The sequence below is a fragment of the Ambystoma mexicanum genome, chromosome 1p (genome assembly GCF_040938575.1).
Source record: "Ambystoma mexicanum isolate Mex_15411 chromosome 1p, UKY_AmexF1_1, whole genome shotgun sequence".
In the NCBI taxonomy this organism is placed as follows: domain Eukaryota; kingdom Metazoa; phylum Chordata; class Amphibia; order Caudata; family Ambystomatidae; genus Ambystoma; species Ambystoma mexicanum.
In genome coordinates this window covers 435,062,969-435,088,922 of record NC_090921.1, presented here as the reverse complement: position 1 = coordinate 435,088,922, position 25,954 = coordinate 435,062,969, and the positions used below count along the sequence as shown (strand labels likewise).

Here is a 25,954-nt window from a genome sequence, read left to right as displayed (position 1 = left end):
GAGTAACTTAACCATAACGTCCCTTTAACGTTTTTTCTCTGACCTCTCTATCTCTCTCTCTCTCTCTGGCGTTTGATGCCCTTCACTGTTAGAAGCTTTTCCCTTACACTTTCTTTCTCTCCTAGTGGACTTTAATCCTCTATCTAGTCCTCCTGAAAATCTGCCACTCCTCACGCCATAGTCCAGGCTCCTTTCCTTGTCTGTCTCAAGTTATTGGCTTCTTCTCTCAAGACTGGCTGGCTGCTGGCTCTCCCGCTTGAAACTCTGCCTCCTCGTGCTGACTCTGCTCTTTCCTTTTATGGGCTTATCCTAGGTTTTCTTCTCTCTACTGATTGTTTAAAAATGGTACTGTTTTCTAAAAGGGTCTCCGCATTCATTATACGAGGTTGGGGGGCGAGGGGGTAGGGGTGGATTCCTCTCCGTCCAGACTGTTGTGCCCCATGAAAAATTGACCGGCTGCCAGCATGAGTCCTGACAGTCCTGTCTTTGTCATAGTTTCCTGCTGGGTCACCGCCGTGTGGTCTCTCTGTTTGTCGAAATGCATATGCTTTCCTACTCACAGGCTGGAGCCCATATTGCTGTTGGTGGGTTCCTTCCGATGATTTGGATCTTTCAGAGAGTGGGCTGATATGGCATCACATGGTTCCTCCTGGAGGGTTTCTGGGGTTTACCTTGTGGTAACAGTTTTCCTCCACACCTTTCTCTTTTTACACATTGGATTAGCTTTGCCCAAACGCATCTTCTTTCAGATTTCATAATTTTCAGTAATGGCGGTATGCTGAGGAAAACTTGACTGTTCCATGGTTTGAAAACCAATAGCCCCACCTTTAGGCTTTACACTTTCTCCAACCTGCATGTAGGCATTGGTAGAATAGGCTGCTAGTAGGGGCGTGACAGGCTTTTTATGCATGGAGATGACATCACTTAAATCCTGTCACGGGTCCTTTGATGGTAGAGATCTCATAGCATCTCCATATGCCACTGTGTGGGAGCGAGGGGCCAATGGGCCCCTCTCTACCATCACTGATCAGTACGAAACTTGGATCAAGTGCCTCCAGTTTGTTAAGTGACTTCAATTCAGCAATCCCACTAAGTCAGTGCCTCGTCTGGGACGCCCAAGGGAAGCCCTTATTTATATATTTTTATGACAAGTTATACTCTGGATGATAAACCCTTATATAACGCCCCTCTCTTTGAATCCCCCTGACCTCACTGAGCCAAGAAGTAGGTGTGTTTTGCAATTTAAAAGATTTATTAGAAAAATTAAACAATATATCACTTTTATAATAAATTAATATTTGATATCACACTTAAGAATATGACAGTGATCAACAATGGATAATATTACAATTTTACGCTTATTTAATTACTTAGGAGTTTGTATATGAAGGAAAAGGTAACTGAGAATGCTTTTATGATTTCAAGGAAAAACAATGTTGGAATGAATGCTTTACAGAAATAAACTGATAGGTTTTCACAAGAGACAATATGTTCCCTTTTCCCCTGGTGGCAATTCACTCCCCCCCATGCAATATAAGGAGATGGAAGGAGAACACACAATTCAGGAATACAAACAAAATGCAATACAAAGTTACAGTTCCCCCCAGCGAGCTTAGAGGAAAACAGGTATGATCTTAAAGCAGGCAAATCCTTTTAAATGTGGTGGCCATGAAGTAAAATATGCTTAAAATGCTTTTAATTCCCTATAGAAGGTTCAGGGTAGGTGATAGCTATTTAAGATTAGTTCAAGTCACACTTGCGATGCTCAATGTGGGATTAGCAGGTTGAAAACGAATTTTAGCAGTTCAGGCAAAAGCGGCTATTTTGACAGGAGCTAATTGGACCAAATTGCAAATCACTGCACTTTTTCCGAGTGCGTCGAGCGCGATTACGGAAAAACTATAATGATAGAGAGTCGGTTAGCTTTAAAATGAAAGTTAAATCTCGTTTCTAGCACACGCGGTCCCAGAGATACGGACGGTTTTGTGGAGATAGTTTTTCGAAATGAAAGTAAACTTCAGAATGACAAAATGACACTTTTACAGCTTTGAAATGACAGAATGAACACACGATTCCTATGATACAGTTCTGGACAGGTTCAAATGTTTTGAATCAGATTATTTTAAACTAAGAGATGGGTTCTGCACAGTTCTGGCTGGATACTCACTCCTAATTTTGGACAGGAATGCAACTTCGTCACGTATCGGGTCAGGATTGGACTGGACTTCTGGCGGCTTCTGGTACTGGTTCTGCTCACAGCGATCTGGTCTGGGTCTGCTAGCGGCACTGCGGTCTGGTCTCTCTGGTTCTGGTCTCTCTGGATACAGCACTGCTTTCTGGGTCTGCTGGCACCTTGTTCTAGCAAGAATCAAACAGCTCAGCCCGGCTGCTTGAATAATTTGCAAAAGATTTTGAGGCCTGCTGAAAAAGTTCTGAAGTCTGGATTCTAAGTTCTGGAGATGGTCCTTCTGGATATTGTCTGGTCCGGCAGAGTGCTTCGCAAGAAAATGGAAAGTGAGTGTTGCCTGTCCAAAGCAGTCTCTTTTTATGTGTTTTGAAAGTGGGTGGGTCGGCTCATTCTGCATGCCCAACCCTCTCATGATTTGATAGGTCAAGGATTCTCTGTGACCTGATTTGAGAAGGGATAGTGTGTCAGAGTGAGTCAGAGTGAGTCATCATTTTACAATCTATTGAAGAAACGCCCCTTTGCTTTTACTTAGAAAAATCAATTTTACCCAAAACACATATTTCCCAGATACACAGTTTGTTGAAATTACATGTACACATTGCAGATGAATTAAGGTACATTCTTGCCCAACTCTGATCTTTCTAAGAGCTTGGGTTAAGAAATGACAACATTTTTTTTCGTTTTTGGTAGCTTTAGCAACATTGGTTTTTCATCAAATCTTTACGCAGACCTGTACCCTCTCCCGGAGCATATTACAGTAATTTACTATGTCTCTAGCATAAACCCTGTGTCTGCAATATTAATAAATAGCGGGGTTCGGTCCCTGAACACCGCACAAAGTGGAGTTTGGCCTCAAATAGTGAGGGCATTTTCCATATTAAGGACCCCTAAATTGTACATTTCTGTGAGTTTAATACAAGATTTTATAAGCAATTTAATCAAACATACATTTGCCCTTAATTGAATTCACATACCAGTCTGGCCCGCCCACCAGAACTTGGTAAGTCAGAGGTCACAGGCCTCTCTTTCCTGGCAGGGCAGCTGTGGACAGTTACAACCTAATCTGCATTTCTATTCAATTGAAAGGGTCTATTGTGTTGTGTCCTGCAGGCTGAAGGGGAAACTCCTCCCTCTCAATCAACAGGGCCATGGGATGTCCTGGGCTGTTGTGTGGATCTCTGAACTGTTAATTGAATCAGACTGCCTTCTGGGAAAGCAGGTTTTAAGAATTGTCATTAATCAGCACCCCTTTGAAGTCCCAGCTAGCTCAGGATCCTTTTGCAACTCATGAAATACAGTTCACCTATCGGAATTTAGATCACTAGCGCCGGCTAGTGTCCAATGCCGGTACTGCACCTATTTTTGACAGCTGTCTTGAATTAATACATTTCAAAAAGAAAGGATTTTACTTGATAGTATATGATCCTTGCTTGACATGGCATTGATGTGGATCTGCAGTAGAGTAAAGTTGAACACTCAACCAGAGTTGGATTTTTGTTTGGTGGTTTCGGGCCCATGATCTTAGCAATTTTTGACATTAATAAAAACGTATTTTGAACAGAACCATCTTTCTTTGCACTGGTGGGTGGCAGGTCAGGGGACCATTTTGGTGTGCGCAAAACTGCGCGGTTCTCCTGGATTCTGGCGCAAATGTGGGCTTTTCCACCATCTTGGATGTTCTAAGCCCACAGCACCAAATGTTGCAGTGTAATAACTTGAACGTGGGTCAAGACACCCAACATGTGGTGGGTATTCCCCTCGCCCTTATGCGATGTTAATTTTGGGTTACATTCGCGTAGATGGGACCACTGAGCAGGACACAGGGCATCCATTTTAAGTCAGGGAGGGCACAAACACAACCTTCAAGAAGATTGCAGGTCTGACTTTCAAGCCCTGGTAGGCTGCTACCCTGGGCTGCACAGATCCCTCTGGGATCAGTAATGAATATGGAGATTAGTCTTTGTCCAACATCCAACCATTAGTAATTATTTAAATGCAGTACTGTGTCAACCGATCAGACAGACGTTACCTGGAGTATTGTATCCAATCACTAGTGAGACCCCAGCCAGACTGTTGTAGTTCAGAACCAATCTGTGGAGTTCAGCCAGATACCATTGGAATATCAGTGACTCAACAAAAACAGATCACAAGACAAGAATACAGCTACTTTGCTATTAGTTATATCAGATCAAAAATAATGCTGTGGATGATCCTGTGCTAAATAGGATCTCATAACAAATGGGTCACAGAAAGCAATGTGACAAATGATTACATAGAGAGGTAAAAAGATATATTTGTTTCTTGAGACTGTTCAACATGCATCTGGTTATTGTGCTTAGAGTGGAGTCAAGAAGACCATGTCCCAGAAAAGCCAGTGGGTTTTTTGGAAGAGTAACAAAACAAAACAGGAAGGCAAGCGTGACCAAAACCGGAAGTGTCCCCAGGGTGAAAAGCCTGATCAAACTGGGCCCGGAGGAGAGCATGAGTGAAGAAAACGGGAAAAGGTCCCTGGAGTAAAGGGTCCTGTGCAAACGGAGGGGGCTTTGTTTCTAGGACATGCTTCCAATCCCTACAGTGGTAATGTTTCCCTCGGAGGGGACAGTTGAGCAAAAACATGGCTGGTGGGAACCACTTAGGATGGTCTCAGGACAGGAGGTGACTTGCTGACCCCCTAAACAGGGCTATGCTCGAACTATTTATTATTATGACATGGTTCGGAATTGCCATTAGCTAGGAGCTATTTAGCACCGTCTTGGAGACCAGAAGAGCCTGGTTGTCTTGAAACAAACAGTGACTCCCCAAGCCAACAGGTGCCATTCAAATAAATCTATCTGATACTAACTAAAGATGTTTGGAAATGTTTCTAAAGGAGTATTAGGACACATCTAGAAGACATTTGAACTGCAATGTTTCATATATATTTAACAAACTGTTATAATGTGGTTCTCACCTGGAAGTTAGATCTTCAACTTAATGTGTAATAGTTACTTGGGCCCCAGAGGTAGCTCCTGCTTACTAGGTGATGACAGATACCCAGGAGCTGCTTTTAGCTCCTGCTCAAGAAATCCTTATTTCTATCTCTGTTATTATGATGGTATTTATTGAGTGAGGAACTAGCCTCTGGAAGCAATGTAGCGCTTTGCAAATCATAGGTGGAGGTACACAGTAAGGCAAGTAGAGATTCAAGGCAGCAGGGAACTAACAATAGTGGGAGGTGGAGTAGCAGACAGCTTGTCATCAAGGGATTTCCAAGCAACCAGGGGAGGAAACAAGGGAGGCATATCACCATGTTTCAGGTTAGGTGGGTAGAGTAGGGTGTGTTGACATAGGTGTTAGGGAGGTGCTTATTTGGAATAAGAGGGTCTTGATCTCACTCCTGAAATGTAGATGTGGCTGTGAGTGTCTGGTGTTGACATGGGGGAGATTACAGGTTCTTGGGGCGTATACAGGGAAGGCCTGTCTTTTGGTTCTTTCCTTCCTGCACTGGCAGAGTGCAAGTCTGCACATGTCCTTACTTCTGTTTGATTGTAGGCCTCCAGAGAAGTTGAGTTTCCCAGCGAGGTAGCTTGGGCGACTTCAAGCTGCCCCTGAACCTCACTTCAGGGTAAGCTTGGTTTTTCTGTTTATTTTCCATTGAGCGGTTGCTGATTCCCAAGATGATATTACAGGTCCAGGAGGGCCAAACAACCCCATTGAGATTCTACCTAGAGAAATGTGCCTACTCATTATTTAGACCTCAGTGGAATTATTGTGTCCACTTGTTTGCGAGCTGGTTAGTTTGCCTGCTCAATGTCGTGACAACATATGGAGGACTGTACCTTTTTATTAGTGTGATGTCACTGGAAGCACTGCTTACATTAATCAGCTATAATTGCGAACACAGAACTGTGCAATTTTTTTAAGCCGTAGTTATTGAAACTTGGACCGTATTCGTGTGCCCGCTCATTACTGACTTTTCAACTGCTGTGTTATTTATGTTTACACTCATTAGTGAGACGTCTTGTGGAAACAATGTTAAACACCTAAGACCTCACATGGATAGTGACTAATACCTCATGTGTAGTATTGAACCCAAGCATTAGTTAAACCTCTCCTGAAGTGCTGTACCAAGGCTTTAGTGAGACTTTACCTGGAGGGTTGCACCTTGCCATTCCTGAGGCTTCCCAAGTACTGTGCCCATTCGTTTATGTCATATCAATTGGAATATGTTTGATGATACATTTCTTAATTATTGGTCCCACTCTGTAGTGTGACCTACTTACGAGTGTTCTGCCCCTCACCATCATTAATAATAATAATAATAATAATTTTGCATTTATATCGCTATGAACCCTCAGGCATCTGAGCGATGCTTATTATTACTTACGGTGTGTGGTGCTCATTTATCGATCTCGGAAGGATGAAAGGCTGAATTTGGCCCTGCTGGAATTCGAACCTGCGTAAGTAGGCTCTGCACGGATGTCAAAGCGAGCCTTCTACTCGCTGTGCTAGCTGACCGGCTGTATCCATTCATTGAGGCATCTTCTTGAGTGTTGCTTACTCTTAAATAAGTCTCATCTGTAGACTATACCAGCTCATTTGAGAGACCTTACTTACTTGCTCTCTTGTGCCACTCATTAGTTATACCCCTCCCTGAGTATCAGGCCAGTCCCAGTCCATGGTGAGATGTCATTTGCAGTATTGTGCACGCACATCAGTGACCCCTCATCACTGGTGAGGAATCACTGTGAGTATTCTACCACATCATTCAATGAACTGCCACCTAAAGTACTGTGCTCAGTAGTTGGTGAATTGTAAACTGTAGTGGTGCATACTTCCATTAGTGAGGACTCACCTGGAGTATTGTGCTCTCTCATGAGTGCAACCTCAGCTGTGGCACTGTACATGAGCATTCAAGAAACCTCACAATGAGTAGTGTGCCCACTCAGTATGGACACATTGCTTGAAATATTGTGACCACTCTTTAGTGAGGCATTTTCTGTAGTACTGTTCCCACTCAACAGTGAGACCTTGCATGCAGTAATGTGTCCATTCATTAGTGAGATCATCCACAGCTGGAATGCTGTGTCACTGCCAACTCAGTAATGAGAACTTGCCTCATGTATTTTGTTTACTCATTAGCATCACCACGCTGCCCTATTGTGTCTACTCAGTAGTGAGACATCTACATTCAATTTTGTGAACAAACAGTGATGAGATCTCACTTGCTGCATTCTCTCCACTTAAAAAGCAGCGCTAAATTGGAGTTTGGTTTCTACTAGTGAAATGTAAAGAGCCAGGTATGAGACGCGGGCAAAGAGAGCTCATGTTTGTGGCTATAGACTTGTATTCAAAATAAAAAGGGGGCTGGAAAAAGCTTTGCTATCCAGACTCTAAGAGGTATTTCCCTACCTCAACCAAAAACAAAGCATCTGTCAAATGTCAAGATGTTTAAGCAAAAATCTCATTTGTACAAAATACTACTCTGGGCCTCACATTCTAAAATTAAATCTAAGATCAAAATGGTAATGTCTTTGGCCTTGAAAGTGCACAAATGTTCAAGTCGAAAGGAAAGACGTAACATACAAAAGTTCCCAATGGATAAAGCTCACATGACTGCCAGGATGTCTTCCCTCTTCCTCTTATGGACTCTACGTGGCAGACTGGCTCTGACAGTCTTCTTCCTCTAGCCTTCTCCTTGAGCCGGCAGGCTCCACGGTCTTCTCAGCAGCACAGTAATCCCTCCATTGATACCGAGAGGATATGGCTTTCCCAGTTTGCGTCTCTCTCTGGTATACTGCGGGTACTAGGTGGCTCCCCCTTTTTGGGGTTGACAGCGGTTCACTGGGTTCCTACCAGCACGCCCTAATTCTCCACAAGCTATTGGGGTGCAAGGGTTCCATCTTCTCTCCTCTGGAACAGCAGTTCAAAATCCTTTCTTCTGCAACAAACAATTCCTGTTCCTTGTTCTTCCAAAGATGGCCTCTCTCCTTCCAGCTGGTTAGGGTTTTTAAATGTCCCGGCACTTATCATGCACTGGCAACCACTAGAGCCTGTCTAGTGCTTCTCGCCTTTACGGATCCTTATTGCTCCATTCAGCTTTCTTTTCACAGTACCTTCACATACATAGAAATGGTAGTACGATTTTGGTAATCTATATACAGAACATTGGAAGGTATTATCAGTAGGTCCCATGGGTGGATGAAGGAGGCTATTCCAATATGCCATTATGGCATGGGAAATGGAGGAGATAAACCTGTAAGGAAAAGGGGGATACCAGGTGTCATATGATGATGTCATGTTACCCCCCCCCCCCGAGGGTCTCTTCCCTGCATGTGGTCCTCCCTCATATAGCTGCCCCCATGCTCAGGATAAGGTAGCACTGCCATCCCCTGGTCACATGGGGAGAGGTTACCGCAAGGAAAGGAGTGATGACATCATCAGATAATTCAAAGAAAGCTCACCTGAAATACTGTTTCCACGCACCAGTAAAACCTCACCTGGAGTAGAGCGCCCACTCCTTAATGAGACTGCACCGGTAGTACTGTGTCCACCCTATAGTAAAAACGTCTCTCGACTGGTGAATCAATCCATGAAGGGAGATCAATTGGTATACTTTTTGCTGGTGATCTGCAGAGAAATCCTATGCAGGGCACTGCACCCTGCCCTTTTAAGGTGAGTAGCCCCCAAATAAGTCCCCTTTGTCAAGCATGTTCTAATTGCCCTCCAAAGTACTGCTTTGCCCTTCAAATGAAAGCACAATGACCGACAAGAGTAAAACAAATTGCCTGCCTGTCCTAGGATGATTACTGAATTTTTGGTGATAAACCATTAGTATTCTGTAAACTCAGGGAGAATTTTACTGGAGCATAAAAGTCCCTCATTAATGAGACCCTGCCTGAAATATTTTAACAGCTCATTTGTGAGACTGTTACCTGCCTAGTGTGCCTTTTAGGGGGCCATTACTTGGAATATTTAAGGACCCTGCTGGTAGAATTACTTCCACTTATTTGTATTTTTTTTTTATTTATAGGGCACAGGTGCTTAACAATAATATAGTATACAGTAGAAATCAAGTGCTAAAATGACAGAAAAAAACAAGATTTACCAGAACAGCCAGAATGAAAAAGAGGATAACAAGAGGGAGAGAGGAAGATTATTCCAGTGAAGAGGAGCCAGTAGAGAAAAAGAACAAAAACGAGATTCTGCACAGCCGGGACGGGGAACGGACCAAAGAAACTGGGACTGAGAACGAACAGATCGAGCGGGGGAATAGAATGAAAGCAGGGAAGACAGATAAGTGGGGCAAGATTATGGAGAGACTTAAAAACCAGAAGTGAGCTTTGTTAATTTCGAATTTTAACAGAAATCACCCCACAGTGTTCCAACAAATGGGGAATTAATTAAATTAATCTTTTTAGTTAAGTAGGATAAGGATCTACACTGTTTTGACCCCCCTCCCCGCCCACTATAAAGGGAAAGGATTTAAGGCAAGCAACTCCCCACCTTTTGGTTTCCCAGGGCTCAGTTCTACTTAAATAGAAAGCCTCTGTTTAATGTTCAGGAAGGTCAGCTACATTTTAGGACACTATGGGAAGATAGGGCAGGGGTCTGGTCACTCCACTCTCAAGGATGGCCTCCTGCTCTCCACTATAGGACCCAGTCAGCTTTTAGGCCTTCCTAAAATCGACAGCTCCAACCAGATGCACTCTTAGAAATCTCCTCTGGTGTTCTCTTGCAGCTGTCAGATGCTAGGTTTCAGCAGACCTCCTGAGAGTAATTTTCCACAGCTCTCTCCTTTCCTCCCAGTGCATTCCCCCTTATATAGCAGTAATGACACCATCAGGTTTACAATCTAGGGTGAGTACCCTGCAAGAGGTATGATATGATATTTTATTTGTATCACGCTCCTACACACGTGTCCGGGTAGGCAGAGACCTGGGCCCAAAATCAGAGAGTAGCCAGGTGCATGGAACCAAATCAGACAGTTCACCAGGGGAGAGGAAGAGCGAAGGCAGAAGCAAAGAGGAAGGTCTTCAGGTGCTTCTGGAACCAGAGATGCTTCTCCTCAAGTTTCAGAGTGGCAAGGCGGCTGTTCCAGGGGGAGGCCCCAGCCGAGGAAAGAGATCTACCCCCAACTCGTTGCTGGGAGAAGCGACTGACCCTTAGGGAGATGGAGGTGGAGGAGAGAAGCGCTCGAGTGGGGAAGGTATTTACTGAGGGAGAGTTGAAGGTATTTTGGTCGGAGGCCCCAAAAAGACTTGAGGGCAATGCAGAGGGTCTGGAATTTAACCCTTGCAGACACTGGGAGCCAATTAAGAGATTTTAGAGCTGGAGGGAAATGATCCCCCTCACAAATAGGATTGGACAGTTACACTTCTCTCTCCTCCCAAATACAGCCTCCCTCTACAGATTGGTTCAGGGGTCTGGAGCAGACATATGGCAATTCCCATTTACTATGGCCATCTATTCTTATGTCAAATGTTGGCAAAAATCTAGTTATGTATAAAAACTTCATAATTTTACTTGCAACTGCCATAATATGTATATTTTCTGATTCAGCTGGTCGTGGGGAATTAAATAAGGCGACAGTGAGGTCTGCACCATTTTGCACTTCTGTGTGGCAGGTTTTTTGCCATTTTTACCAAACACATAATTGTTAGAAAGATGCAATTTATGCTCCATATTCCTAATTTTACCCTTCACCCATTCACTCCCAAATTTGGAACATTTTCAGATCAGCCAGAAACCCATTTTAGAAGGCCATTACAGTTCCCTGAGTCGCAGGTATAGGAATTTTATATCCCCAAAATCACCCGGAAATTACCTAAAAATGACACATACAGAAAATGCTGATTTATGGTTGCTGGGAAAAAAGGCCTAAATGATAATAGTCCTTTTCAATTAATAGTAAATCTTCATGTGGAATAAATGGCAATTCTCCTGCCTTCAGGCCATTTATTCTCACTAGGCCCGCCTGTAACCATATTTTTTTTATCAGTCTCTTTGTATTGGAATCTTGCTCTTTGAAGTGGAGATTCAGCATCTCTTAATTGTAGCCCTCCGTCTTCACACCTTCTGTCTACATTCTGGTCATGCTCCAGCCAAGGCCAGATGTCTCTGCACAGAGCCCAGCCTTTCATGTGATAGGGGCATTTGTTTTTCTTCTTGCTTTGTGACTTACAATGCTGCTTTTCCTTTAGCAATGACTTGTAGTTCTTTTCAAATTACCCTTCAGTTTTAACTTGGAAAAAAAACATGCAAACCAGTTTTTGGGTCAGTGGTTAAAAATCCAGTTTTTCATGTGAAAGGGACCTTCAGTTTACACTTACAGCCACACATGCAAAGCCGTTTTTGTGTCAGTGTTGCACAATCCTGCTTTTTAGGTGAAAGGGACCTTTAGTTTGGGGCTTTTGAATGCACCCACAAATCAAAACAGAAGAGTGCTTTGCTCAGAAACAAAGGAAGTTCCGGTAGAATGACAGGGTCTGAAACCAGACTGAAAATGTGGAAGAATAGAGTTAGTGGTAATAAAAGAAGAAAGTTGAGAATGGACATGACATTCAAGAAGTTTAGAAAGATAAGAGAGGAGAGATAAAAGGTGAACATTTGTCAGACGGGTCTAGAGAGGGTTTTTTGAGAACTGGGAGAATAGTAGCATGCTTGAAAGTGGAAGGAAAAGATAAAGTTAGGCAAAAAGTATTGAACAAAGCAGTGTGGTGAGGCATTAGAGACTGACACATTTTAGGAATAAAAGAAAAGTAAATGGTGTCAAAAGGGGCAGAGGTAGGGGGAGCAGTGGAAAGAGAGAAGGCAGTGTCAGCATTAGAAATAGGGGAAAATTAGATCATAGAAAGAGAGTGAGAGGAAGGAAGAGGAGCAGGTGTGGAAGGTGAGGGAATAATAGCAGAGCAAAGAAAAGAGACCGTAGAAGAGAAATAGCAGGCCACATCAGTGTCTGAAATAGAAAAATCAAGTGTAGGATCAGACTTGGTTGGAGAAAGAATACGAGTTAATGTTTGACCAGATACTAGTGAAGTATTCAGTGGTACAATTTGTGAGACCTCCATTGGAGTATTCTTTTTACTCATCAGGGAGGGAGAACCGTGAACATTTACTCTGCTCTTTTTAGTAAGTAATCCCATGTACTTGTGTGCACCTTCATAGCTAGGACCTTACCTGCAGTATTTTGTCCACTCCTGAATCCACCATTGGCTGATGTATTGTGTATGCTCATTAATTAGATCTCAACTGGATATTTTTTTATCTATGCAGTAGGGAGGCCTCTCCTGAAGTGTTGTTTTTATGGATGAAGCCTTAGCAGGAATATTGAAACCACTCAATAATCAGACTTCACCTGCAGTAATGTACCCACTCCTTTCGGACACTGCAAACTGATCTATCATGTCTGCTCATATTGTCCCCTTTCACTAGTGAGACATCACATGGAGTATTGTGAAATAATGTGTGTACTCATTTGCGAAAGAACCCCTGAAGTTTCTTTTTACACTCATGATTGATACACTACGCCGGGCGGGGGTATCTATGTACTGGTTTGAGCATTGTAGCGAGTTCTTACTTGGAGTATTCTGCTTCCACAGTAGTAAGGTCTCACCTGTAGTGATGCGTTTACTTTATTTGACCTTTCCTAAAGTATTTTTTACTGGGGTTGACTCATGTAGAGTACTGTGCCTTATTAGTGAGAACTTTTGTATAAAGCTTCATCCAGAATATTGTGCCCATTCATTAATGAGGCCAGATCTCAAATGGTGTGTCTCCTCATGACTGTAACCTCACTTGGAGTATTGTTATCACCTCTTAGGGAGATCTCACTCGTAGCATTGTGCCCACTGTTAGGTGAGTTGTCACCTGTAGTATTCCTGACCACTTAGTGGTGAAACCTCACCGGATGTATTGTGTGCAGCTGTTCCTATGAATAGTGTGCAACACAATTAGAGATACCTCGCATGGAGTGCTGTGTCCATTCATTTGTGAGACCTTGCCTGGAATACTGGGTCCACTCAGGAGCGGCCGCTGTAGTGCTGAGACTGTTGGCCGTGACACACCACCTGGTGTATTGCACCGCTCATTAGGGAAACTTCACTTGGAATATTGCACCCGTTTACCAGTGTGACTCACCTCAAGTATCCACGTAGTGAGAACTGTTGGGGGGTATCCTGTCCATTGAGTAGCATCCTATCTGGAGTTTTAGACATCTACCTCGGTAAGTAAACGCAGTGGTGCGATCTCGCCCAGAGTAGTTAGATCCCAGCTGGAGTGTTATTCATGAGAGAGTTCTGAAAGGGCTGCTCAATGCTGCCGGTGTGGTGCAACAAAGTTATAATAGTTAATGAGACTTGTCCTGCAGTATTGTGTCAATTAATTAGAGAGATCCCACGTAGAGCATTGCCTCATCTCGTTTCCGTTTGTTTTGGGGTAACTACTGTAAGACTGCAACTCCCTCTGCCCCAAATCATTGCTATGCTATGCTCTTTGTCCGGTGCTGAGGCCTAGTGGCGCTTTTCTGCCCTGGTCACATGCTCGCTCTTGAATGTGATATAAATTATAGAAGCACCTTGCTTTCATTCCCAAGCATGCATGCGTTAAATGAAAGCGCACTGAAGCCGGCTTACAGTGCTGAAAGCTGTACAACTATAACCAAGCAAACGGCGTCTCCATACATGTTAATTAAACAAATGTATACATATCCACTGTAATTGCAATATCACAGCAATCACTCCATGGTCTAGACCATAAAGAATATTGTCTTCTGTTTCTGTGAAGCGTGTGCTCAGTTTGGCACGGGGTGGCATGGTTTGCTATCAGTCTAGGAACTCGCCGGAGTACAGCGAAGAAGACCAGGCAGAGGCCGGCCACTGTCTGTGGGGATTACCCGTCCCCGCGCGCACTCGCCGCTTGATGTCACACTCTGGTCCTCTGCCAGGGATGCTGGGAGCAGCTGCTACGGCTCCACGGCCCCTCCGCCCCGCAAGCACGGCTCTACTCTAGCTCCAACACTGAGGATGCTGGGACTTTCTGGAAGGAGGAAGCCGGCGGCGCCGAGGGGGTTAAGCGGATCCGCTATCTCTAGGGGTCCCCGGCGCCTGAGCAGCCAATGGGACGGCCCGCCGCAGTCCTGCCCCTGTTGCCGCGGCCGCCCATTCGCTCGCCTAGCTGTAGAGCGTGCCGTCGCCGTCAGGGGCGCGCGGTACGGGTGGCGAGCGGGGGACACCTGCCGTAAGAACGAGCATCCCCGCGCGACGCATGGACGCCGGGCGGGGAAGCGGCCATGGACCAGGCCTTCCGCCGCGCGAGACCCGCGTCGCTAACCAATAGGAGCGCAAGTCACGGCCTACTACGCCGAGGGCGCCCCATGGATGCTCTCAGATATGAACGAAGGGGTGGGCTGACGCTCGGGTTTTGGCCGTAGCCTTGACCGCGGGACTGTTTACTCTCCAGAATGTGCATTCACCGAAAGGCTCGAGCAAGTCCAATTATGGAGCCTTTGGTTGTCCCGGTTCGTTGTAGAGTTTTCGACTAAATGCAGTCCTCGTTTTATACAAAGACTGGGCCTGGTACCCTTCAAAAGATGCTTTTAGGAATGATTCCCAAGACGAATTCCCTGTAAAGAGGCTACCTTTCCCCCGTGCACCCGCTCCCCTCGACCACCACGCCAAGCATCCTTGTTTTTCTGCAAAAGAACGAGGCATCTCTATACACCGCTGTCCAACCCAGGCCTCCCTATAAAGCAAACATTTCCTGCTGGCTACCTTCCTCCGGCGACACTGGGAGCTGACATGCCTGAAGGCAGTAGCATGCTCTGTGCGTCCTGGTGCTACGTGAAGGTGAGTCTGTTTTGTGTAGAGATCGCTCAGTGGGTTGAGCACCTGCTGCAAATAATGGTATGTGGCGTGATGATTTGTAAAATGTATAGCTTAGCTTGAGCAAGTTAATACGTCACACAATATATGTATGTGCAAAGAAGCCGGTTCAGTTTGTGTTGGGAGCTTTATGAATGTTCTGTGTAATTGTTGGTGAGGACAAGTGTAGCAGCGGTTTACCTTAAATAGAAAACCCCCTGATCATTTTTTTCCAAAGGCGGGTGACTCGGGTGATGTAGTGTGTGGCTATGTTTATGAATTACTTGGCTTTCTTTGATCACGTGGTGTTATCGTGGCCATAGGTCAAGGAAAGTGGGGTAGCCATTGCCCCATATCGTGTGTGAAACTATGCATGCACACCTACACTTCGAATTGAAAACTTTAACATAAAGTTCCCAAATGGAAAATGGTGTCGAGGGGTGATGGGTCTTGACTGGCTGAAGTTGAAACGTACGACAAACGTATTGTGCCCCAATCGAATGGGTTTTTGCCGCCGGCACTCCCCCCTTAATCCTCCACTGTTATCTTATCCTCTGCACTTTTTCCTATACTTTACAGTTTAACCACACCTCCTCTATCGATTTTCTTCTCATGTTGTAGCACTCTTCCTGTAGCACTTCTCCAATGCTTTTTTATGTTACCCTTCTGTGCTCTTACTTTTTGGTGCCTGTCCTCCTTTTTATCCCACTGCGCCCCCACTGCATCTATATTACTCCTTAATCACTTACCCACTCCATCAAGCACTCATTCTTTCACCATTGATTGCTTATTCATTAATACCCAATTGCCCTCTTGTTTTCCTCTGCCCACTTTTCAGCATTTCTATTTTTCTCCAACACTCCTCTACTCTCCAGGACCAGACCCGGTTCTAGGAATCTTCATCTGGGCAGGCCAGATTTGTGATCAGCGGGGCCCAGTTTCCATTGGGTGTTGCTATATGAGTACCCTAAACCAAGTGCAAGTATTAATCCAGATTTCCCATACCCGTGATCCAGCAAAAAATGCCTTTGCAGATCCAGCCGGAAAAAACCTTTTGCACTGCCTATAAAAAAACAGTATAGAGCAAACGAGAAACAAGGAAAATAGGGTTGCAACATCAATTTTCCTATCTTCCCTTGCCATCTGCTCCTCCCGTTTCTATTATATCCACTTCTTCACCTTTCACCCCCCCCCCCACTACCATTCCCATTTACTTCAATCCCAACTACCCCAAAATCCCACACCATGTCTTTCTTTGCCTGGTTGGGGAGAATCAAGGGTGAGGCTTCCTCCTCTGCAAGGGCTGTTCTATCTCAGATGGCGTGCAATCAACAATGCCAACCTGGACACTGTGGTTACTCCCAGCAGGCCCCGGAGGAGGTGCTTGTGGTCCCGCCATGTTGTAAAAGACAGGGCTCCCTCTCCAGAATACAGAAGCAGGGAATAGGACATTTTGTTTCTTACAAAATGACATTACGAAGCACAAAATTGTATTTTTTTGTTGCAATTTTGCAGAACATTTTTAATTGAGTGCTCAAGTGAGTGATGGTATGTAGGAGAGAGACGGGGGTCAGGAGGTGGACTGTGCAGTTTGAGGGGTTTCCAGCTTGTTGAAATCAATCCTGGTGGGGCTTGGCAGGGATGAGGGGCCCTTGCACCCCTACCGTGCCCCTCCACAAAATTGTCTGGTACATACTGTTTATATAATGGTTTTTGGTTTGATGTGTTTGTTAATGTGGCCTGGTATTTAAAAAAAAAAAGGTTTGTGTGTTCTTGGCAGGTCCAGAAACATGTGCTCCCATCTATTAGACCATGAGTGAGGCTTTTTAGAAATAGCTTATACCGTGAACTAAATCACTTCTGGGGCACCTGATTTTTGCAGGCCAGGGACTGTGTGATTAAATGATTTGCTCAGGATCACACACTTTGGTGAAGTAGTAAAGCCAGCATTTGAGACTAGTTTGAAATTTAGATACTCAACCATGTATCTTCCAAGCTCAAGTTGGTACAAATATATGTGTTCAATGTTGGTCTTGAATACCTAAAATAATACTCAATTGTATACAATTACTTTTAAAAAGTCACATGATAAACCAACCTGACAATGTATACCTCATTGTAGAAACGTGTTGATAAAGAGTAAAGGCGTCAATGCACAGAGGGGACCAACCACTCGTGTTTGCAGTTTTTTGCAAAAGGGCCAGCTATGCAATTTGAATTGTTTCCACCAAGTACTGGTAAAGTAAAGCATAACACACTGGTAAATATTGCCCTTTGATCTTCACTATTCCCTATGTGTCTGGTAAAGTGTAAATCCCTCACACAATTAACGATTGTGGGAGTCGTCCATAATGGTTTCTTTTTTAATCTGCCAGCTTTTACCAGGGTGTAAAAGTCAGGTGGATTCCAAAGAAATCCATTGGTGTTCTACTAACAAAAATACATTCTGGTGGAAAAGCAACCAGATTCGGCAGGTGGACCTCTGCTCTACAACTTCACCTGCCAAATCCTACAAAATCCTGCAGCACATAAAGTGGCGATTAATGCTTTTAGCACCACTTATTCCGCTCTGCTTGACTTGGAAAATGACCCCCTATGATTGTAGCTTATTTTCCTCATACTGCTCCAGCATAGCAAATAAGAGCTTAATAAAATGTTATGTAAGAGACAAAGTGTAATGAAATGCATGACCAGGTCATTGTTTTACACAGCTTGTTTTGCATCCCCTTAATTTCTAATCACCTAACAATTTCACTTTATATAATTTAATAAAAGTGTCCAATCAACGGTCACTGCCAGTTACCTTTTCACATCTCTAATCACTTCTTGTAAATAATCTGCCCCTGAGACATGTTAAAAAGACAAGACCTCAAAGGGAGGGCTTGTGTAGCCATGGCTGTTTGAATTTGAGGGGAAAGAGGCAGACCAGGGTCACAGGCATTTGTTCATTGTCCAAATGTTGAATCCACATTTGATTGCATTATTTAGGAAATATTTAAATATTGTTTTTTAGTTTTGAAAGATGTATCATTCATTCATACTTTGTCTGCAAAATTAAACAAAATGCTCTTCTCTTGTTATTTTCTAGGTGTTTATGAGTAATCGTCTGAGTGGCAAATGTTTATTGGGGGGTGGTGGGATCAGTCCTCCCAACCCGCTCCCCTCCCCATCACTGGTGGGGCCCTATGGCAAATAATTTCCATTTCCGGCACTGCCTAATCACCCAGCATCCAGGATTTACATCATGCTTGACAAACAAGATCCACAATACACACAATGTATTCTATTTGCATGCACTCTGTTAAATTACTCGAACAGTATGAGATTATCAATTCAGTACTTATCAGTTTGAATCATTAAACATTCTGGCAGTTCGGGTTTGGCTTCCACACCGACAAAGATGCATTCTTTTTAGTTTTCAACCCCACTGCCAAGTACTCTTGAGAAGATGATCTGAAACTGGTCCATACTTGCCATCCTAGCCTTGTCATTTTCAGGTAGGGCCTTGTTGAACCAACCCAGTGAGATGCAGCTTAATTCCCTAGGATTAGCAAACAAAGCAATCCCATCTGGGCATATACACTTTCACTTAGGGAGACCAACTGAAACCCACAAGCATTGGCAAAGCAAACAGCTTTGGCTTTTGATTAGGCATGGATAGGCATTTGCCAGGCACTGCCACAAGGCTATCCCCTGGACATAAAATAGGAACAGCAGTGGAACTGTGCGAGTACCTGGTCATATTTTGTAATTGCCTGGCAAAATGTCTAATACCTATACACAAACCAAAGCCGCTGGCTTTGCGATTGCTTGTTTAAGGCAGGATCCGGTGTAAGGAACAGGGGCATTGACACAAATATTGCTTATAAAATCGACTAGCTGAAGACACACAGTAAGAGATTTTTTTTATCACACCAGAAGCTCATTTGAAGAGGCAATTAAATAATTAAACACTCAAAAGAATGCATAGATCTAACCCTGCCAGCTCCTATACAGCTGAAAGATGGCTGTTACTTTGTGATAGTGCTTGCTCAAAGGGTACGTTTTGGCAGTGAGGGGCAGGTAGTAATGCCATAGGCATTCACATAGCCATGGCTAGTCATTGGCTGGGTAAGTGACCCAACATGCCCGTAAGATGTGTTTCTCCTCATATCTTGTCTCCATCCCATCTGTGTTCCACTGCAGGAGTTCTGGCTTACACCTACTAGGCAAAACTAAAAAAGGATGGTTGTAAGTCTCCGAATGATTCATAACCACCGGCATTGCTCTGGTCAGACTTCATACTACTGTCTGAAAATCAGCCTTGCCCCTGCCACTAATGTGAGCAGCCCTGCCCAAACTGCTAGACCACAAGGCCTAGAAATGCCTGTGGTTGCTTTTGTTCCAGTGCAGAGGGTACATGGCTTAGTAATTGAGACTGAACTGCACCTTTTGGTGGCAGAACAGTCATTTGCTAATGGCTTGCCCCCTTCTGTAATGGCACAGACATGCGAAAGAATTATGGCATGGAATGTTGTGCAGAGCAAAGGGAGTTGTAATGTTAAATTGAAATCCTTGCATCTATCACTTTTTGATTTTACTACTCTCCCCTTCAGAATTATTTTTGTTGCTACCAACCTTATGTTTTTTAATGCAGCAGAATATATATTTGCAATGTAATTTGTAAGGGCCCTGTGACAAATCTTTCAATAAAGTCAATTCTCCACATGGGGGAGACCTTCTTTGTAAGGCTAGGGTGGTGCTGCCACTAACAAATATTCCCCATAGGGGTGGTAACATGCGGGAGGACCTTCCAGGGAAGTGCTCCACTCTTGGGGATAAGGACGTATATTCTAGGTCCACAACCAATTTATTACCTAAATAACCCAATCATCCAGCGTACCAGTACACCATCAGATACGCTGTACTCGAATGCTGCATTGTAACTTGTTAAGGTGTAGTAGTACTAGGACGAGGAATCCCAGAGGAGGCATAGAGATCACCTCAGTAAAAAAAAAAAAACGACAAAAGACTCTTGTAATCCTCCAAAGATGAAAACTCTTCTAAACATGGAATAAGGACTTGCCTTGTTGTGAAACCCAGCCTGGAGAGGCAACATGTACAGAAACCTACAGGAGTTTCAAACACTGTGGGCATACCAGAGTTGGAGGAGAGCAGAGGACGCTGGTGAAGCGTGGAAGGAGTGCTCCGTGGATCCAGCTGTCGCAGACCCGACCACGAAGCAGGAGAAAAGAGCTGAGCAGCCACGCATGGAGCTGCCACAGTGCTGTGGAAACCGGAGAGAGGGCGAGAAGCCCTGTGCATTGGAGAGAATAACCCCAGTCCAAGGGAATCCCAGTGGCATGCCAAAATAGCTTGGCAGGTAACGGGAGATGTGAGAGACCAGGAGGGGTCATGGGGGTGGAAGATACAGGTTGGGGTCTCTAACACTTGTATATCCAGCATACGAGGAAGGTTTCCTCATCGCAGTTGCAACAATAAGCCCACTGACCACCAGAGACGAGTCAAAGGCCCTAACCAGTACAAAACCAAGCATCAGTGGAGAGCTTCCTTGTTGCAGTGGTGACAAAAAGCCCGTTGACCACCAGAAACTCAAGCAAGGAGATGTTCCTCATCGCAGTGGTGATCAACCAATAAGGATTTGGGACTTTGCTAACACCAAAACAGAGTGGCAAAGTGTATATCAAGCTGAATATTGTGAGAACTTTTTAGACACCAGGAGAAGGTAGTCATTCCCCCTGACCTCGTTGTGAACTGTGCCAAGTACAGGAGAATGGATTCCTTCTCCTGGTCCCGAATTGGGAGTTGTTCTAGCGACGCCAGGGGACGGGCGTCATTCCCCCGGGCTTTATTGGAAACTGTATAGACCTATACCAGGAGAAGGGAGCCATTCTCCTGGACGTAGAAGTTATATAAATTCTATGTGAAACCCACAAGCCAGGGAAAGGGAGTCCTTCCACCTGGCATTCTTGTTGCAAGAGAACATAATTAAAACACTATCCAAGCATCAGGAGAAGGGAGGCATTTTCCTGGACAAGGAACTTTCTATTAGATTGACCTTTAGTTGTAATGTGAGGGATAGAAATAGGTTGTGACACAGGACGGCAGAGTTTGATTTGACTGACATTCTGATGGACCCTTCAGTATTAGGTTGGAGGCAGGGATACCCCTCTTAGAAGATGGGGAAAGTGAGGGCATTTTTATGCACAAATAAAAGTCTATAACCACCACCATGCCACCTGTGTCAGCTTCCTTCTTCGGCTATTAGTCGATTGATGCACCATCTGCAAATTATGTGTGCCAGCAACACCATGTGTCATTTATTGTTTGATATAGTTAAGCATTTTGTTAAGCATAATGTGAAAAGCCACTCTATTCCCAAAAAAAATGATAACGCTTTAAATTACAGAAACCAACTTTAAGGTTTGAGAAAATAACTGTAGGCGGCCTGCTTAAGTAAGTGTGCTTGATTAAGCGTGATACCTCACTTAAAGGTGTGAATGGCACTTCATCTCCCTGGTCGTTTGTGCTTTCATGGCTGTGGGGCATAGATCATTGTCCAGGGCAAGCAAACAAATCCTGGCTGTGCCTCCTGCAGTGCAGTCTCTCAGAATGATAATCTCTCTGAGGTTCCTGCTGCACATTTAGAGCGAAATGCCCCCACACCACAACGCCCCACTCCCTCGGGTCGCACATTCAAGTCCTCCTTTCTAGGGGGGGGCAAGGGCTGGTCTTGGGGATGGGTGAGGGGAGTTAGCGGGGGACCCTGGCCCTCCTGCAGGAGCCGGGTCTGTCCAGGACTCATATCATTCTCTTCCTCTAGCGCTTCCGCACCCTTCCATTGTTCGTTATTCATCCTATGCTGTTTTCTTACTAATCTTCCAACGCTCACATTTAAACCTTCCATAGTACTACTCACAGACCCTCCAGTTTATAGTGATTTTCGATCCCGCAAAATGCAGCGAAAAACAGTTGTTTTTGCAAAAAAGCGCAAAAACAGCAATTTTTCCAAAAACACCCACAAAAATGTCCATGAGCCAAGGGGCTCCACTCTTATTTTTTTGAACTCATGAAATGCGCAAGCACATTTCATCACTTGAGCAAAAAAAAAGAGCCATCCGATCCACAAAGGACATCTGAATGGACGTTTCTTATATGCGCCCATTCAGATGTCCTTTTTTACCCCTTTGCACAAATCGGGGGGCGTTTCTGCGCATTTAAAAGCGCATCCCAAATTGACAAGATTTTTTAAATGTGCAGAAATTGTAGGCCACTCTATGCGCCCACTTTAAATACATGCACGAGGGGTGCCACTGCTTTACAGGGTCTTTACCGACCCTGCTGACTCATGCAATACTCTTAAAAAAAATCATTTTTAAGTGTGACAGCTGCTGTCTCACTTGCATTTCCGTTCCCCAAATGGGATGGAAATGTGTTTTTATATATATTTTTTATTTTTTTATTGGGTTACATTTTACAGTGGCAGGACCCTTAATGGCCAGTCACGGTGAAATGCACGGGGAGCCTGTAGACCATTGTTGGGAGAGCGTTTCTAACACAAACGTAGTCAGATGGCTAACCAGCACATCATTTGCGTTACAGCTCTGCCCCGTGGAAATGCATAGGTCAACTTTGAGATTAAAGGTGGCCTGCTCATTTCCAAAAATGGCTTATCTAAAAACAGCACATCTTCTGCTCTATTTTCAGATACCCCATTTTTTTGAGGACAAAATCCAGAGTTTTCTTCAAAAATTGAAAAATGGTCACAATACGTGAGAGAAAGGAGTGAGAGGGGAGTGATGGGTGAGCTGTGGCGTGGTAGGCAAGAAGATGGATATCGGAGGGAGAGCAGTGGGTCAGAGGGGGAAGCAGTGGGCAAGAGAGCAGAGCGGATGCAGTGGGGCTTTGGGCCACAACTCTGAGAGAGTGGAGGTACGAAAGTGGAAGGAACGTGGGTTCAGGGGTAGTAATGGGCTACAGATTGGGAGAAAGGATGAGGAAAGCGTGTGATAGAATGGGAGAAAGGATGAAGGATGCAGAAGTAGCATGCAAGATTGAAGGACTGTATACTGCGGGAGGAATTGGGGAGCGTATGGTGTGAGTTGGGAATATGATTTGGAGTTTGGCAGGGACTAGAGAGCGCAAAATGTGACTTGGCAATGTGACGGAGCATGTGAGTATGTGTATGACTGAGCGTGAGGTTCAAAAATACAAGTTGTGATGGGGGATTGGTGGGACGTGTGAGGTGTGTTGGGTGAGAGAGGTGTGTGGGTGTTTGCGGGATTGGGAAACATAGAAGGGGGACATGGAAGGGGAACAGTTGCAGCATTACAACTGATAATGATTTATAATGTTAATAATATTAAATGGGCATGCACATTGAACCAAAAAACATAGCCAAAACAAACACTGTTCTGCCAAGCCAGAGACATCTAGGACTCTTCCTATTTGATATAAAATATACATATATTGACACCCTGGCTCACTTGTACCCTTGCACACAGCCTCTTTCCTGCATGTACCAATCTTGCACCCTCCAGTCAATACAAATTGTGCTGCAAAAATGCCGCCATAAATAAAGGTTTGTGCCGCAAAATTTGCCATTTCATGCCGCAAGTCCTGGAGAGTCTGACTCTACGCATGCACTAGCACTCCTTTCATCATCCATTGCTCTGTCAGTCATCTTCTGGCACTTCACTTATTCTTAGTTTGTCTTCTAATTCCCCACTATTCCTCTTATTATTCTCCACCACTCCTCCAATCATCCCCAATGGCTATTCCACAAACCCGTAGAAGAAATTGGTGGATGCCTTTATACTAGGAATAGGTGCAAGTATTTGCCTACTGTGTTCTATTCCGTTTTTTCCTGGCTGGTGCTGAAATGTGTGTGGATAAACTATAGCCCCATGGATACCCATCTGTACCTGTTTGTATTTTAGGCTAGACAATGTATATGGGAATGGTGAAGACGGTGGGCTCGCCAAATTGACGTACAATGAATTTGCTGCAGTACTCCTATAGGACTACTTGTGTATATGAGGTCCTCCACCCAGTCATCATACAACTATGGTTGTATGACAAAACCTGTTGCTTCAGGAACACTTGAATAATTTCTACTGCTGGACCAGTAACGGCTGGTACACATAACCTACTGTACTGTGGATGGTGTACATTACTGGATCAGGGATAGAACGTGTGGGATGGCCGTGGATAGCTGCACACCATGTCTGCACCGTTTGCCAAGATCTTGGTAGTAATATGGTTTTCTGGGCTATCGTGCTATGGTGCAGTGTGGTGACCCTTCCCCAGTAGTGTCTTTTGGCTATGACAATTGGATTGTGGGTGTCTGTATGTACCACATGTTAAACATTTCAGAAAGTTTTCTTAGCCAAGAAAGCAAAAGTATATTAGGGAAGCACAGAAGTAAAGAGCAAGAGGGAATGGACTGGGACATGAAGAAAGGTCAAAAGGTGAGCAGACATGCAGAGGGTGAGATTACTAGAAAAAAGGGGGTGGAAGCTTCCAAAAGAAAGAGGACATGTTCATTAAAACGGTACCAAATGGGAACAATTGGTGCAAAGAAGAATACTTATTTTGTTGGTAACACATTGTTCTGTACACTAATGGTCACTTGTGTCCTCTGACTTCTTGCTCTTTCTTTTTCAGTTTAAAAGGATGCTGAATAGAGAATTAACACACTTGTCAGAAACGAGCCGCTCTGGAAACCAGGTATCCGAATACATCTCCAGCACTTTTTTGGGTGAGTACATTGAGGTCTACTAACTCTCTAGGCGCGGAGGCTGTGGCAGTTTCCAACCTGTTCTGCCATGTCCCAGAGCCCCCAAGTAACACCCAAAGGCCTAGATTGTGCATTGTCCCTTTTTGCAATGTATTCTCTGTGGCATTCTTTGCTTTTTGAACAATCTTTGCGATGCACAACTGTTGCAATAAAGGTGACCTGCCTCGGTCTGATGCCTGTTGGGGTTGTGTGACAAGCTGTAATACCAGAGATTAGATTTATAAATGTGGAAATTTGTGCGAATGTAAGGTTTACTTGGAATTATTACCCCACAATACATCACCAGCCTGGTTACACGTAAACTCTATAGTTTGAAGGCACTCATTTGTGGCATGTGTTGCTATCCTGATATAGCGGGTTCTTTATCCTCTGCGTGTCAATTATCTACAATTAAGTGTACTTGTAAATGTGATGTATTTACATTCTATATATTTGCCACGTCCCTTAGGTGGCCGATCACATTCTTATTGCAGGAAAAAATGCTTTTCATATGTATCCATTAGATGTTTTTATTGTACACCCATTCAATCGGATGATGACTTCACAGCAAATTATCCAGATGTGCAGCATGCTCGGTGCAGGTTTTAAGTGATCACAGGCCTAAAATGGTTGCGGTTCAAATTGCAGCACCCTTTTCTACACCTGCTATTGCCTAAGAATGGTGGTTAGGATGAAGGGCGACTACATTAATGGGCTCCAAATCGCTCACATTTAATGTGTAGGCTGGCACAGGGACCTGATGTTGCTGTCTAACTATTGGTTCATTTCTCTGTGGTACCAAAAGAGGGACCCTCTCAGTGACACTGGGAAAAGGCTTTTATTTCCTTGCTGGTATTTATCTGTCTTTAGATCGCATACATCTCTCGAATGGTAATTTAGAAGTGGAAAGAAACGGTCAGCACTGACTTATTTCAATGAATACCAACAAATGCAGGAGAATGGCATGGTGGAGACAGTTATCAGTGAGTAACTCTACACCATGCTAGGGAGCAGAGTGCTTGGACAGTTGACAATATATGGCAATCCTGCTAGAGGTGTATCATGTATGGTCTGGTTGAATGAAATGCTTTGTTCAGTAGTTGATTAGTCCATTCCCTGCCGCAAGACCAACGGCATACGTTGTATTGA

The 25,954-nt window shown here is 44.2% G+C and overlaps 1 protein-coding gene across 6 annotated transcripts in view; it reads left to right on the top strand.

The window, feature by feature from the left end:
• Positions 1-25,954, top strand: part of PDE4C (phosphodiesterase 4C) — a 1,504,034-nt gene that overhangs the window by 1,324,769 nt on the left and 153,311 nt on the right. For 5 of the 6 annotated variants that reach the window (XM_069649259.1, XM_069649258.1, XM_069649260.1 and 2 more), the window contains one exon: positions 24,694-24,787. In XM_069649259.1, the coding sequence (XP_069505360.1) occupies positions 24,694-24,787 (94 nt within the window). Of the gene's footprint in view, positions 1-14,282; positions 15,013-24,693; positions 24,788-25,954 lie in introns of those variants that run through there. The other variant, XM_069649263.1, reaches the window with a different exon arrangement.